Below are 16,263 nucleotides of genomic sequence, written 5' to 3' on the forward strand. Positions count from 1 at the left end.
AGATGTGCGGCTGTTGCGACAGTAATAGCGATGCCACAATTTCCCAGAAGTCACCCTCTATCAACTGCATCAACTTGTGCTCAACACTAACTTACCTTTAGCCATATACTACAAGCTGTCAAGCATCACAGATTATAAGAAATCTTTTGAAGGCGCAGGAAACATGGTTGTCAAAGATAGAATATTTACTCACATGTAGCGTAGGTGTGGGTTCTGAGCGAACGCTCGAGCCTGGATCACCCGCAGGTTGCAATTCATGATAGTTCTGAAACGAAAAATGATAAAATACAGATGAAACGGTGAAGAAACCACCAAAACAAAAACATTTATTTTCTTCATAGCCGGGGCACGTACAAATATGGGCACACAGTATCACAGTGAAATGATCACATAACAGTATCAAGGCCATGTTGAATATTTTTCTCTGTCACTTCTTTTTTCTTGGTGCATTTCATTCTGCTTGGTCTTCTCTGCTCCTTTGAAAATGTTTTGTCATTTGGGATAAACTGCAGATAAACTAGTTTAAATAAAAATGGTACTCTTGTAGAATGAGTCACAATTATCTGTCCACTCAATCTTTCATGGAAGTTGATGAAATATTTGTGAACTTGCATGTCTGTAAAGTGAGAGTGCATTCTCGCATGTTCCCTCATTGTGTTAACTTGTACAGGGTGAAATAACTGTGAAATTAAACAAATCCTCATTTTGCTGGGGACCCCATGGAATCCACTGAAGGAGTCCTGGAAATCCCAATGCCCCAGTTTGGGAACCTCTGTTCTGGGCTACAATGGTAATGACTTCTAATCTTGTAATCACAGATGTCTCTCTCCAAAGAAGTCATTGACATCATCAGCGAGCGCCTCATAACGCAGTGTGCTGATTATAGCCAGCTGTTGGTGCCAATTACCTTCTAGATGTCAGATCACACTACTGTGGTGTTTGACTGGGATGTGGCATTTCATCACCAAGAAGTTCCCAGAGTGGGGCTCTGGGGCCTCCAAGGATCCTTGAGAGGGTTTTTTGGGGTCCTTTGGAACCTTTTAATGGCTTCCCCAGAAAAATGAACAACGATAATTTCACTCCCCAGAAATTATCACAACAACAGTCGAGGATGACATTGAAATTTGCTTATAATCCTCCCAGCAGTGATGACAACAGTAATGACAATTATCCACACAATCATCTCTGCAAACAGCGGTGATTTAATTGTTGCTGAATTTAATGTGAGGCCTTAAACAAGTATTGGAGACACATTTAGCAAAAGGAGATGGAACAATAATTATTTTTGATCTATTAGCAACATACTGTATCTAAAAATTAGTTTTCGTAAAAAAAGAACCAACTGAAAGGCCACAGCTATTGACCAGAACCACCGCATATCCACCGCATGAAAGACATCTACAATCTACTTGAACATGTCGATGTTCAAATTTTATCACATGTTAGCACAGTGATGCACCTAAATAATGTCATGTCATGGTTATATTCGGAATTTTCCTTGTTAAAAAACCCCATTAAGAGACCAAAACTGGCAATTATTTGATCAAATCTTATTCCTGCCTGCCATAGAGTTGCATTGCTCCATACCCTACTCCCTCGTTGCCATGAACACACGTCATGTATTTTGATTTAATCCCACATACAGCATCCGGCTGCTGTAAAAGCTCCCAATACATTAAGACACTAAATGTGTATTAAGCCGCAGCTGAAAAAAGTCCCAAATTAATGCTCCAAAGTAAAAATATAATAATAATAAGATAATACATAAGATAATAAAGAATTTATATGTGACCTGCTTTTAAAGATATATGTTCTCAGTAGGAACCAGTGGGGCCCCAGAATTTTTTTTATTATTGAATTATTATATATCATCGGACATTTTACATATTTGTATTATTATGTATATATTTATATTTTTTATAATATTTTTTCACATTTTTATTGTAAATATTTTATTGTAAGATGTTTCTATTTATATTCAAGCTGACATGTAGTACTTGCTTTGCTTCATCTTTCTTACCATTTCTTCTTCTTATGCACCAAAACATCAGAGAAAATCCCTCATATGTGAAAACCTACTTGGCCACTTCTGATTCTGAAAGGCTGGGGACATACTGAGTCATGGACAATGCACTGTGGGTATTGGTCTCTCCGTGGTATTTGTTAAGAAGAAGAAAAAATACAATATCACCAGCTTTACCTTTGAAGGTAGCTGAATACAGTAAAAGTCATGAAACTGCAGCATATGTGGATAGCAAAGTGATACAGTGGTTAGTGCTGTCGCCTCACAGCAGAATGGTTCAGGTTTAAACCAAAGTTTGGCCGGGGTGGGGTCTTTCTGTGTTCAGTTTGCATGTTGTTGTCTCCCATTGTCCAAACCCATGCAGGTTTAGGTTACTCTAAATTCCCCACAGATGTGAATATGAGCATGAATGGTTGGTTGAGTCTATATGCCGGCCCTGTGATAGACTGACAACCTGTCCAGGTGGATGGATGGCTGGATATTGCATGCAGTATGTTACAAGAATATAACAATAAACAGGTGAGGGATGCAGTCAGCTTCTTATTCTGGAGATGTAGAGTTATATAACACATTTAATAAGTCCATTTTGTTTTTTCATTTCATTCAAATTCAGATGGAGGGGGGGTAAACTGTAAAATGAGGTTATGTAAAGTATCCTAGAGTAACTTTTTCTCACTCATCCCTCCATACCGCTAACAGCCCCACAAGACAGCATCACATGAGGTAACAGCCTTTCCTGGGAAGAGGTGGTGGTAATGAGAAAAATGCTAATTTAGTGGTGGAGATATTGCACTTGGCCTCCCTGATGAGGGATCAAGGGGATCAGGGGAGAGGCCAGCTCTGACTTTGGAGGGCAAAGGAGAATACGGTTGTCTGCAGAGAGAAAAAAAACAAGTGAGGAGGAAGAGGGGGTCATAGGCAGCGCCTGAGGGAGGAGCAGCAGGGGCGAGAGGAATGTAAAGGATGTGGCCTCATCGTGCAGGGTAGCAAAGCAGGAAAGGAGCGTAACATTGCTTTAAGAAGTGAAGAAATGAGAATTAAAAAAAAGTCACAAAGCTACAGCAGGGGCCTAATTCAATTTTCCCTGCTGCTTTTTAGCATTATTTGATCAGCGGCTAAGCAAAGCGAAGAGGATGTTCCACCGGTGTGTGACTTTCAAGAATTAAAAGCTTGTTTAAACATCAGCTTGTTTTAGGATCAGAAACACAACCTTCAGTCGCGCTTCTATATTCTCCTCTGAGAATTAGTCTGGATTGAGTCACATTCAGACAAGTATAGACATTAGCTCCCAGTACGTTACTGGTAATGCTGCAGCTGCAGTCACTTGTGTTCTCGTCTGGGAGAAAACCATCGGCCTCTCTGCATTGAGGAGACAGGCAACCTGATGGAAAACTGGGATTAACAGCGGTACAGGTTCCACTGTCCTTGTCCAAATCTGAAACACAGCAGCCCTGAAAAACAGTGAAGTGTCTGCGACTGCGTCTGTCTCCCCTCACTCCCCGCCAGATAACAGCATCAACACTCACAGTCTCTGTAGTCCAGTGTAGAGCTCCATATCAACGTCTCTCAGAGTCTGCAATCCTGTCCAGTTCTCTATGTGTCTGTAAACAGAAAGAAAGAGAATAGTAAATAAGAGATTCCTGTTAATCCGAGGAGAAAGGAAAACAAAAACCAGGAGACATGACGGGAGAAAACTTTTTTTTTTTTTTTCCAGTCCCAAATTGGAAAATAACTGGCTGTGTGTTGTCAAAGTTTTTGAATCCATATTCATTTAAACTGCAATTATTGGAACAGTTCTGACAGAGCGCTCTCTGCTGCCCTCTGATAGATTTAATTGCCAAGAGGCAGCTTCTGAAGCTTAATCTATGTGAAGGGAAGTTTGAGGGGACAGAGCAAATAAATACTGCAGATGACTTTACTTCTACTAATACTATCAGACTCCTAGGGAAAACTCTGTCTGTGTGATGGGATAAAAGAAGTAAAGCTGGCATCTTTAAATTAGCTTTAGGAAAAAGAGCATCTGTAAATGATTTGTTTGTTATGGTTTGGAAATAAAACTAGCGACACACACACACACACACACACACACACACAGGGCACACCCGTTTCAATTAAGCCAGGGAAATGAGAAGATGTAGCAGAGGACATGGCAAAGGCTTTATTGCTTTGTTTTGGAAAAGTAAAATATGATTAAATGCTAAAGGGAACTTCATCCTAAATGTCAAATTTCAAACCATGAACACAATAATCAGTGAGATACATGCAGAGGTTTTCCTACATGGCAGGGTGACAACTGTTCGTTTGAAAGGTGCTATAATGCAAACCTATGCATTCATATACAGTTTAGACATGCAGTACATAGAGACACATGCGCACATATCCTTTCACATAAAGGCCAGTCCTGCGGTCTGAGCCTAATATTGGAATTGCACTTAGATTTCATCACTTAGTATGAGTTCTGTGACCAGATAACAGTTTGTGATTTATGGCAACAGCAGGAAAAACAATTCTGCAATTGTTTTCTTTTTTTTTCATCCTTTGGCTCTTGTGCATCTGGTGTACAGAAATGAGGCAGCACCTGAGACATTTTGTTTATTTGAGCGCTGCACTCTGGGTGCATCACCTGCTTCCGGTGGAGAGAAGGAGATAGGTCTGCCAATTGTAACCAGCACTACCAGAACCCTGCCGTGCATGACTTTATTAGAGGCTGCTGAGTTACCCTTTTTTTTCTGAAGGCTGGCAGGTGGGAGAACATAAGTGGAGCTGTCTATGGATGTTTTTTTCCAGAAAATGAATTTTAAATTTCTGATTACATTGAGAATACCATCAGCGGTTTTGATTGTAATGTGAGCTGAAGCACAGGAAACTCAGGTTGGATTTGCCAAATGGTTTGGGAGATCCAAACTAAGTGCAAACAACATTTGTGCAGGGGTACCCGGTTTTTGCATTGGGTTTGTTTGCTTTAATCCAAACCAGATTCGATTGTTCCCTCCCCCCTGCTGGCCTGCTTTCATATTAGTTTACTGCTGCTCTGATACACTTTCGCTTGCATAGTCATCTTGTCAACAAAAAGCTTCAGTTTCTAGGAAACAATGTTGGCACCCAATTAACAATTGTCATTTCAAGTGTGTCCAGACAAATAAATATATACAGTGCACATATGAGTATTTCCATTAAAAATCTCATTGCAGCCTGTCTTTGTTTTACCAGGATACATGCAAATCATGGTCTGCTCCCCTCCAGTTAAGACAGTGGTGGTAGTGCACCTGCACTTTTAAAACTGCCAAAAACACCAGAAGATGAATAGCTTATGCACTTTAACAGTTTAGTTACAATAATTACTAGTTAGCCAGAAACTAACACAAACACATGGATGAAAGGTTTTCATGATGAGAGAGACAAGTTTTATCATCTCCATAGAATGGCTTTCACAGCAACACAGATCATTCAATGCTCAAACTGATCAGTTATCAGATAAATGCAACATCTCAGTGCGTAACCCTAACAAAATTTTTAACAGCCAAGTTTGGTGTAATTTCTGTTGCTTAATCCATTATCACATGTGACAGAGCCTGAGGATGGTGTCACAACTGAAGTGTAAAGCTTATGTTTGCATCTGGAAGCGACAGAGGCATTTACACATTTGCAGCATCTAGCTAAAATGCATTCACAAATGGATATCAGTCCGTCTTCAATGCCTGGATGAGTTAAACTTAGCTTTTTGATCCTGGACAACCCAAGATACATGAAGTAGTTAAGCACATACAAGGAGTATTAAATGTACAGTATGCAGGAGAAAATGGGGAACGAGCAAGCTGAGGTACAGGAATACAAAGGTGACCAACATTTAAATAAGTGGAATTATAAAATATCAATAGTGCGAAATTATGGGATTTAATAAACACTGCCAGTGTTACCAGTGTTAAAACTCGCTCATACGGAGGACAGCCACTTATTCATATATCCAGTCATTCATACTATCACTGTGAAGGCGCTACAAGCTGAAAACTGCACGCGAGCAATATGCATGTTTATGTGCGCAAATGTGGAAGTGTTGCCGGAAAACACATGGCAGCTGTAACTGCTTCGCAGTGGCAGAGTAACACTGCTGATGTTGAGATTAGTGTTGAACTGAAAGCAGCTGATTGTGAAGGCAGCGAGCTGAGTCATTAATGTGACCTGCGAGCAGACATGACGGATTCCCCTCACTGGGCTAGTTCACAGTGCTGCTGCGCTGCCCCAGTGACGGGCAGAAAGGGCAAGCTCACAGGAAGTCCGAGCCACACACTGGGGTCTCATGCGCTGTGAGGTTGGGGTCTTCGGGGCAAACGTGTGTGATTATTGTCAGTAAAAAGTCAAATAATTTAGGCTGTAATGCAGTGACTTTTACAGGCAAGCAAATCCCCCCCACCCAACAGCTGTTTACTACACCAGTGTCATGAATATGGACTGCGCTAAAACATACCTTTTCGTGGCAGTATTAGCAACATATCTAAAAATCACTTCCATCAAAAAATATTTACCATTAACTGACAATGACTCACTTCAGTGACAAGTGTCCCGCATTTTCCAACCTCGGGGTTGTTAATCTTTCCAGGTGTACTTTGTCGGGACTGTAGTTGGCGGGACCTTCGGTCTTGAGGAGTCCCAAGCATGTTTCTACTGACGAACAGCCTGAAGTGCACATACATTACACTGTGTTCACAGTTACACTGCTAACTAGCTTACTCTTCTCTGGCCGTCAGTATCACCGCTCACAACCTACGTACTGAGCTATTCCTCAGGGAGGCTGCACTACTCCTACAATATTGTGTCAAACTTCACAAACTTACTGCAGATATTACACATAGATGATGAGGAGGATTCGGAGTAATTAGCTAATTTACTTGCTACTGCTGCCTCTTAACACTTTGCAGCCTGCGATTACGTGTAATGCGTGCAATATCATAGCTGGACTACGCTCGAAAAATCAAAATTACCTCCTTTTCTAACCACTTTTCCTGGACCTCGATGGAAAACGTAATGAGGTTAAGAAAAGATGTCAAGTACATTTCATATGGGGAAAAGACAACCATCGTGCTGAGACTCGGACTCCTTTTTTTTCTCTTTTTTTTAAACTAACTTTATTTATAACATTTGGCTCAATACTCATTTTCTAACCACAAGGAACTGAGAAAAAGGCCAGAATAAATTATATTCTGACTCAAGTATATAGTTTCTTGACATAGGCGCTTTTTACATTTCTATACAATTGTTAAATGGAAAAAAAATAATTCCTAGCCATTATTCATTGTGTATTCCAAAATTGGTGGGGATTTAGTGAAACGACATTTACGTAGGCCTATAGGCTAAAGCATTTTACTATGATGATGATATTAACTATAAATTCAATATGCATTTTCTTTAAGATGACTCCTAACTGGACAGATATTGAAAGAGAAGAAATCTATATTCATGGATTTGGGTTCAGTCAATCATATTACTTCCGGGTCACTTCCGGGTCATTTCACTCAGTTAGGAACCGTCCTAAGCAAAATTGACTTTTCAACCGCAGCCAAGGCAAGCCCGCCAAGCACACTTTAGCCATCGTCACTCGTCAAAGATCCGAGGATTATCTGCAATGCGCATGTGCAAACTCCCACAAAAAGGCTGATGTCCTCTCCACTTAACAAGCCCAAGCGTTTGTCAATGGGACACAGGTCTCACCCTTAAAAATTACAGAAATTATAAATTCAATGGCTGGAAGTCAAACTAGCTTCAGAGACAATAGCCTGCCTCCACCACAAGAGGGCAGTAAATTACATGATGAATGCAAACAGGCATTAGATTCTTTGGGTCAGAACTTTGTTCTGAGATTAGATGTAAGGACAGATATCGCTTCCCCTTCATTATCGTTCTAATTCATATCTATTTTTAGCTTTAACTGGGCAAGCACTGATGCCTTGCTTGCCCTGACGGCAAGCAACTGCTATAATATCAGGTGTTTGACAGTCTGACCTGCCGATTCTGATTCTATTTCTAAGAGCTATAGCTGACAATTGCACAAACATTTTGTAATTTTTCTTTGGTGGACAACTCAAATGTATGTTCATAATGAAACACTGACTATTTACTATTAAATAACTGGGGGAAGGTGTCTCTCTCTCTGCCTCATGTGGCATTAGTTTTAGCAGCTTCGTGTTTGCTAGCTTCTTGAAATAGGACATGTCCAGCAGGGTGATGCTGGTGCTTTAAGTGTCAGACCTCTCTGTAGTTTTCATGGTTTTTCCCCCACATCTTACTTTGGCCTTACAGGCTTTGTGTCTTCTTCACTCACGGTGAAGAAGTTCCATGCCAACGGTGTGTTATGTGTGTGTGTGTGTGTGTGTGTGTGTGTGTGTGTGTGTGTGTGTGTGTGTGTGTGTGTGTGTGTGTGTGTGTGTTTGTCTGTGTGTAGCTGTGTCTGTGCTGTTGTGTGCATGGCATGAACAATCGTGTAGTGCATGAGTGTAAATTTGACTGGCACAGAATCAGATATCTGAGACTGATCAACCAGTCACCAATCATAGCCGATCACACTGAACACCCTCTGCCTTCTCCGATTGTCAGCCGATTGATTGGTACAATTAAATGATTCACCTGTACAAACCATGACCAAGAACAAGAGACAATTAACATAAAACCTTCAGAAGAGAGGTCAGCTGTGATTAAAATCCAGTCAGTAAACCTGAACTTTCATTGGCCATGTAACAATGGCATTGTTCTCCCTGCAGGTCTGAAGATACATTTAAGTTTAAATGACTAAATTACTAATTGAACATTTTCTATTTTGAAAATTTAAATTTTATTATTATTATTATTATTATTAGTTATTGTGAACTTCTTGGTTTGGTAGTTTCACTTTCAAAAAGTGTCACTTGAAACTGTTGTAACAGTAAGTGACATGTAAATTAAATAAGACTGACGTCACCTGAAAGGTGAAAAATAACAGTGACAGCAACAAGAGCTGAGTTACTGTGCAATTCTGCACTTCATTCAGCCAACACATTCTGGCACAGGGACTTTAACTGGCTGTTTCACAGAATGCCAAAATGCACAGCTTACAAAGACTTCCAAGACAGAAATTTCAAAATAAAGGTATACATATGCATTTAAAAGTTAGATTAAAACATCCAAACAAGAGCAAAAGCTAAATAACTTTTATTTAATAATTGTGAAATCCTCATTCATCCCTCTTGGAGGTATCGTACTGCACCCTCAGTCCCAGACTGACCTTAACATCATAGGTCAATCTGGAGCTGGGGAGGTGATATTAACTTTCTTAGCAAATGGAAAGAGGTTTTCCACATCTATAATTCCTGAAGCTTGATTCTAACCGAAATACTTGTGAATTTTTAGCATAGGAGAGTGTTTTTGTTATTCAATGAAGAGAATATTGTAGTTTTGGCATGAAAGAAAAGAAAAGAAAAGAAAAGAAAAGAAAAAAGAAACAATGCCGTCCTTGTCACATTCAAGTGATTTCTGTACAAGTTACATCTTGGTAGGGAGCTGCTTGACAGACGCCCTGCAGCTTCAGTATTAAACGTAAGATCACTACCTCTGCTACTTGGATGATGAAGCGACGACACGATGGAAAGACTGTTTGAATCAAGATGTTTGGCAGATTGCAAGAGGTTTAGGGAAAAGGGTGGGAGTATATTTATTTAAATGTTTTCCTCAGCCACAAAAATGACTGTCAGGTAAGAATCACTTCACCTTTTTGCAGGCATATTAAAAGAGCTAATGTAATGAGGTGAAACTTGTAATCGTAAGAGCTTAAGAGTTTTTTATTCATTCAGTGAACTAAACAAGATTTAAACTGTTTCTATCTCCATTAGTAAAGTTTTTACAGGAATTTGTCATCTATAGTGATTAAATACACAAGACAATATGACTGGCTTATATCAATAGAACAAAATTTCAAGAAAATGTATGCTTCATGCTTTGTGATATAATTTAGCTATATCGCCATTTTCATCAAGCCTCTGGCAACAAAGAGCACAGAAGTAGCTGGCGACACCTCCCTGCAGACCTGAGCACGTTGTCTGCTTAGACCCTCTGATTGTCCGTACCACATTCAATATGCATGTGGATTAGACCGCTGTGGAAATATGGATATGAATAACAAAGGTGCTATGATAATACAGGGGCATTCAATCTCTGTCCTGTTATTCCCAAATCCTCGGAGGATGCACGAATGAAAAAAATAAAACCAACATAATTTGAAAAGTAATGGAGACACTAACATTTTACATTTCAGGCATTCAAGCAGACACTCTCATCCACACTCACAATGAGTGAGACAGTGCAATAATTTAAATTGCTGCTTTGTCAAAATGAATATTACACAGAAGAAAGGAGATCTGAGCAACAGAAGAGCAGGGGATGGGAGTTTTTTTCTTTCTTGACAGCATGATTAGAATGAAACCGTCTCCCCTATTCTTGTATCCTCTCTTTTTATCTGCCTTTAAATTATTTGTTCTCTTTACAGTATTTTATGACAATCCTGTCCAAAGCGCTTTCTAAATAATTTGTTATGATGTTATTAATAACTGGTAACTACAAAGGACGTGAGCAGGATACAATCAGTGACAAATTGTACAGGCAGACCTAGCAGCTTGCTTTCTAACATACAAGCCCATGAAATTACAGCCACCTTCCATCTGCTTTAGAAAATGACCGCCAACAAAGTACAATCTAAACTGGGTGGCAGGGTGGCTCGGTGCTTGAGGAGAACACCCTGGAACCAAACAGTAACAGATTTGATCCCAGCTACAGCCATCTGTTGTGTGGAGCTGGCCCTGGGCTTTGCACTGAACCCCTACCTGCTACTGTATCTTCATCTGAGCTTCTGTGAATATGAGCAATTTTCTTGGATGAAAAAAAAAAAAAAAAAAAAAACATTTCTTAATAGGTGAACACAACAATTAACAGAACAGAGGCAGCTTCAAAACCCCCATTATATGCTGGGCAGAACTGCAGAAAAAAAAAACAGACAATTACTTATATGCCTATATATGTATACTGTATGTGTGTATATGTATGTATGTTTGTGATGTAGCAATATTTACAGGCATAGATGTTTAGAACTCTAACCAATGGCTTTTCTGCACTTTCCATGAAACAAGCTCTCAGTTGTATGAAACAACTTGAACTTTGAATAATCTAAGTGATGAAGGGTGAAGAATAGGGACAGTGGGGTTGGCTTTTTTTGTATGTGTGCTTGTGTTTTGTTATTGATTTTTCTTTATCTTCTTAATGTTACTATTTTTTATTATTTAGTCATTTTCCTTTATTCTGTGCTGTTGTCTTCATTGCCTACTTGTACTTGGAGCTGGGAGGGCTCCCAATATGTCAGCATACTTGTCGTATTATACTTTGCATATGTTTCATCCTCCAGTTATATTTGATGTTGTGTTGCATTTTGTATTTCCTTATTTATACAATAAATAATTGATCACAAAAAAACAGAACAGTACAGATGCAGAATTTGAATGTGGAGAGAGAAACCGAACATCAAACTGGGTTAAAAGCCAATGAGAAACTCTCTGCTCTCCTTTTGTAATTGCTAATGATGTATGGAAGTTTATTAATTAATGACAAAACTATTCATTATACACAGAACAAATCTGAGCAGTCATCATGTGCTGTTCAGGTTTTCAGAACATGGCTGCAAGAGACGTGTCAGCTGAAATCAGCTATTTTTTTCCAAAAAAAAAAAAAAAATTATTGTTAAAAGAATGATATTTGGAAGACTAGCAGGACATAATGCCAGGCTGCAGTGTGCTCCATCAGCTTTCTCATTTCTCTAAAAGACTGTAATGTTACCCTAACATCAGTATATGGGTGTGAGCTGTAAAAGCATTGATTTTTTTTTCCACTTCCAGCAGAACAAGCCGTACACACAACACAGACATATTAATACCCTATAAAATTGATATGGCTAGCATGTTACCAAACAGTAGCTTATTTACACATCCAGCAGACACAGAGCAACATAGGCTTTCATTTGAAGTTGTGTTTCTAGACACTCTTTGAATGTTAGTAATATTTATTCATCTTTTAGTTCTTTTTTAGCCCCTGCCAACTCCTGAGGCCTATATCTGAATCTTAAGTGAGTGAGCGAATGCTTAACTACATGTGCTAGTGTAGCTTTTTCAGAGGTTGATGAGTGTGGTGAGACTAAAACCAAAACACTGACCTGAAAGACACTAAAATGCTATGTAGAGCTATATATATATATATATATATATATATATGTTCATGTTTCTGTTTTAACTCTTACGCACCTTGAATGTAACAAAAGGTGCGCCAAAGTATAAAGCTTGATTTGATCTGCTAGTTTATAATGCAAGTACCTTGCAAGATACTATGTAGTATCTTGCAAGGTACTTCAGTCAGTCTTTGTTAATGAATGAAGATTAGCCATGCCTTTATCACGAAGATGTGATGGACATGATATGATTTTGATCCTACACTATCACTGAAGCGTTTCCTCAGCTGAAATGTGAGCTAATATAAGAACAAGATACGTGAGGCTCCCAGTAGCACAAACACCAAATATCTCCTGTTTCTCACTAATCTCAACTGATTCTGCCCATTGTTTCCAGTACTGCTGTCTGTCTGTGATTTACGACTTTGTTGGGATGATCTACAACGCTCGCGCCACCGCCTTAATGGGAAAATGTTTAATAAAATAGAATGTCTCTGGTGTGTTCCTGGGATATTGATCTATATTCTGCCGCCCTCTCTGTTTTCATAAAGGCAGAGCAGCACTCTTCCACAGCCCAAACACTTCAGAGTGGGGACACAGTGGTGAAGTAGCTCTCCTCTAGATTAAAGCGCACGCCTAACATCAATCAGATAACCTGTTTTTCTTTCTCTCTCTCTCTCTCTCTCTCTCTCTCTGTGTGTGTGTGTGTGTATGCATCTGTGTGCTTTTTATGCTTGACTCATAAGTGTTTGCAAGCTGCATTGTAAAGCTGAGGCCGGGAGATGCATGAAAAAGGACACAGAGGAAGTAGCAATGATGAAAAACAGAGGAAAGGAAGCTATTTTGCTCAACATTTACTGCAACTGGTAGGCTGGAACAAGTCATCCTCCAAACCAATCATGGGGGACATTTGGCATTCAAAGCTTGTAAATGGGAATCAAGTATTACAATCTCTCTGGTTTCGCTCACTGAGACAAACCCACGCCTGTTACCTCTATGCAAATGCAATCACACGCACAGAGAGACAGATGTACCAGCTTCTTTCCTAATGTATGAGGCTATGAAATTATATCTGCCTTCCATCTGGTGGTCAGAATTTGATTTACAAAAATGGCCTCCAACATCAGTATTAACATACAAAGCCAACGGCGGCGTGCGGTGTACTGTTTTTTCACCATTATTTCTCCAGAGAGGGCGTCGTTGGACGCTCCACCCTGCTTCGTGTCCGAACAGTTACACACGCTGATGGACACAGAGGCTTGGAAGGGAATCTACAACCCCCCTCCCCCTCCTATTTCATCATAGGACATAAAATGAGCAGGTATGCTCAGCGAGTCTTCCTTTGATGCATAAAGGTTGAAATAAAAAAAATAAAAAGATTCAGATTTCATATTGGCAGATAGAAACACCATGGAAACAAATGGGCTCACCACTCCTCTCTGCCGCACTTTCACTGGAAAAATATGAAAACTGGGCAAATTGTGACAATTTGTCTCAATTACATTAACAGCAGAGACTATGAGCTGGAGAATATGATATCGATATAAAAGTGACAGGCAAAATTGACCAAATTACAGCTGTATTAAAAATGATTCGCCCTGCATAGAAACAATGGATTCAGCACTAAGGATAAAGCCCAATTTTACCAGCAACTGCAACTGAAAATCCATAGGGACAGACAAATGGAGGGGGGGGGGGGGGGGGGGGGTAGCCTAACAAAGGGATTTCAGTTCAATACAAAGCAAAATGGAAAAATGACACGAATGAAATTTCAGTTGATTTCTTTAGTTATCTGTGGTTTCCCAGGGATGGATCCTCTAGGGGAGAGATGACCCAAATTATGGACCGATCAGCCCAGCAGCTACTTCTGCTAAGTGCTGTTCTCTGTGGACCTGGCCATTATTTAGGCTACAACACTATACAGTCCTCTTTAAGGAGCACTACAAAGACTGTGTGGGTAGTTAATGTATATTGATCATACCTGCACACTCTCAATTGCCTTTAAATCCCTTAAACTGTACCTGTCAATAACAATCACACGGAGAACAACTTTTTTTAGCAACACAATGTTATAGCTCTTTTTTTTCACATCTACTAGTATCTTTCTGCAATTCTAGTGCTTATTTTGCTCATTATTATTTTAAGCAACTTATCATTATTATTATTATTATTATTATTATTACTATTACTATTTATTTACTTTTATTATTATTATGTTCTTAGAGAATAGTACAGTATTCTTCCTGATTATTAATCAAGTTGTTAAGCCATAACACATACAGTCTCTCTCTCTCTCTCACACACACACACACACACACACACACACACACACATAAGAAGTCTCAGAATGTTTTGATCATTCATTTTGTTAAGAGGGTGTGTGAGTGTGTGTGTGTGTGTGTGTGTGGACAAGCAAGCATTGAGAGATCCATTTTCAGAAATCAGCATCAGCTAATCAACAGTATCTTGACTCCATTGTGTGAAAATAATGAACTGCAAAACTCGGATGCTCAATCATTTATATTAGAGACTCTGGTGATTTCATTATTTTATTCTGTCTCTAAAACTAAACTCTAAACATCTGAAACTATCCGTCAGCCACTTTACCATTCACTTCACTTATGTGTCTCTGTGTGTGTGTGTGTGTGTGTGTGTGTGAGAGAGAGAGAGAGAGAGAGCTGTGCTGCTCTGAAGCTACGCCAGAGCCATCAGCTCAGAGTGTTTTAACACTGTTAATATTCCCAGCCAGTATGCTGTCCCACGGCTGCCCCCAGACTGTTCTGTGTCACCAGTTTGCCGATCCAGCCCTGGGTGGAAACTACCTAAGCCTCTGAGTGTCACTGCTCGCTACAGGCTCAGCCAATCCGCAGCAGAGATTTGGCAGGGCTAAACGTCGTGGGAGCATTGGTCCGTGCTCTGAAAGGTATCAACGCTTCGCACATGACTGAGCTCCAGCATTTCTGCCCAAAATGAAAATGACTATAATTAGTATGCCATTTTGCCAAGTGTCATCAAGCTATGATCCTCTCCGGATTCAGCTGACTATATACTGGAGTTACTCAACAGTAGCTCAGTCGGCAGAGGATCTGCAAATCAGCGGATGTCATTTTCAACACTGTACACCTCCATCTGCACGGCATAATAAGCAGAGTACATCAACACTGTCAAACCACAGTTATCATTACACCATTAAATGCTCTGAATCTTAAATACGGGCCATTTTCACAGTGCGGTGGCGCCCTGTAAGTGCCTCATTCATAAATTCTAAAAAAATTTTACATAACATTTAAAGGAGTCAGTCTGCCTTGTTTTCATGGCAACCAAAGCAAAAACTTAAAGGGGCAATAACTGATATTTGCACCACTCAAGTGACAAGTGGACAAGCTGTAAACACAACTTTGACAAATGATTCGATTTTAAAGCTGCTACAGCAAACATGTTAGCACTTGTCTACATATACACACTGAACAACATTTAGTTTGGACTTGCCTCTCCGGCCAATTAAAGTCCAATATCCACTCTGCTTTTAGCTTTGTTTCATCTCCACCAGTGCCTGATGGAAATAATGTTGCTCTCTAACAGCTAAATGTGCCAATTTGCACTCCAGCTAGCAGCTAATGTTATGTATGTCAGGCTTTGGTGCTGAGCAGGTAGCGTAGTGGGGTTTATCAAAGCCTTTTTACTGGATACATCTTCCTATTGCATCTGAAAACATAGTCAGAATAAAGAGCGAGTGACTCCGACCAGTGAAGCTGCAGCTGTAAAACTAAAACAATGAGTTAAATGATGCTGGAATGCTCTAAATTACTCCATGTAATCTTGTTGAATATAAAAATATAACTTTCTGCAGCTTGAAATGAAAAACAATTTTTATTAAACTATTAAAATAATTGCAGTCTCAACCAGTGGATACGTTGTTCTGAAACTGGTGAAACTCAATAACAGAGCTTATGAGCGTGTCAGTCAAAACTTGAGTCAAAATAAAATATTCTAAACGATTTCAGGGATT

At 39.6% G+C, this 16,263-nt stretch overlaps 1 protein-coding gene across 1 annotated transcript in view; it reads right to left on the reverse strand.

The window, feature by feature from the left end:
- Positions 1-16,263, reverse strand: part of ntrk3 (neurotrophic receptor tyrosine kinase 3) — a 175,151-nt gene that overhangs the window by 138,963 nt on the left and 19,925 nt on the right. Inside the window, exons 2-3 of the mRNA XM_022744966.1 lie at positions 3,550-3,624; positions 194-265 (exon numbers count right to left, since the gene is read on the reverse strand). Coding sequence (XP_022600687.1) covers positions 194-265; positions 3,550-3,624 — 147 coding nt within the window. The remainder of the gene's footprint in view (positions 1-193; positions 266-3,549; positions 3,625-16,263) is intronic.

This window comes from Seriola dumerili, unplaced genomic scaffold (assembly GCF_002260705.1).
Source record: "Seriola dumerili isolate Sdu_G_001 unplaced genomic scaffold, Sdu_1.0 BDQW01000003.1, whole genome shotgun sequence".
Classification (NCBI taxonomy): domain Eukaryota; kingdom Metazoa; phylum Chordata; class Actinopteri; order Carangiformes; family Carangidae; genus Seriola; species Seriola dumerili.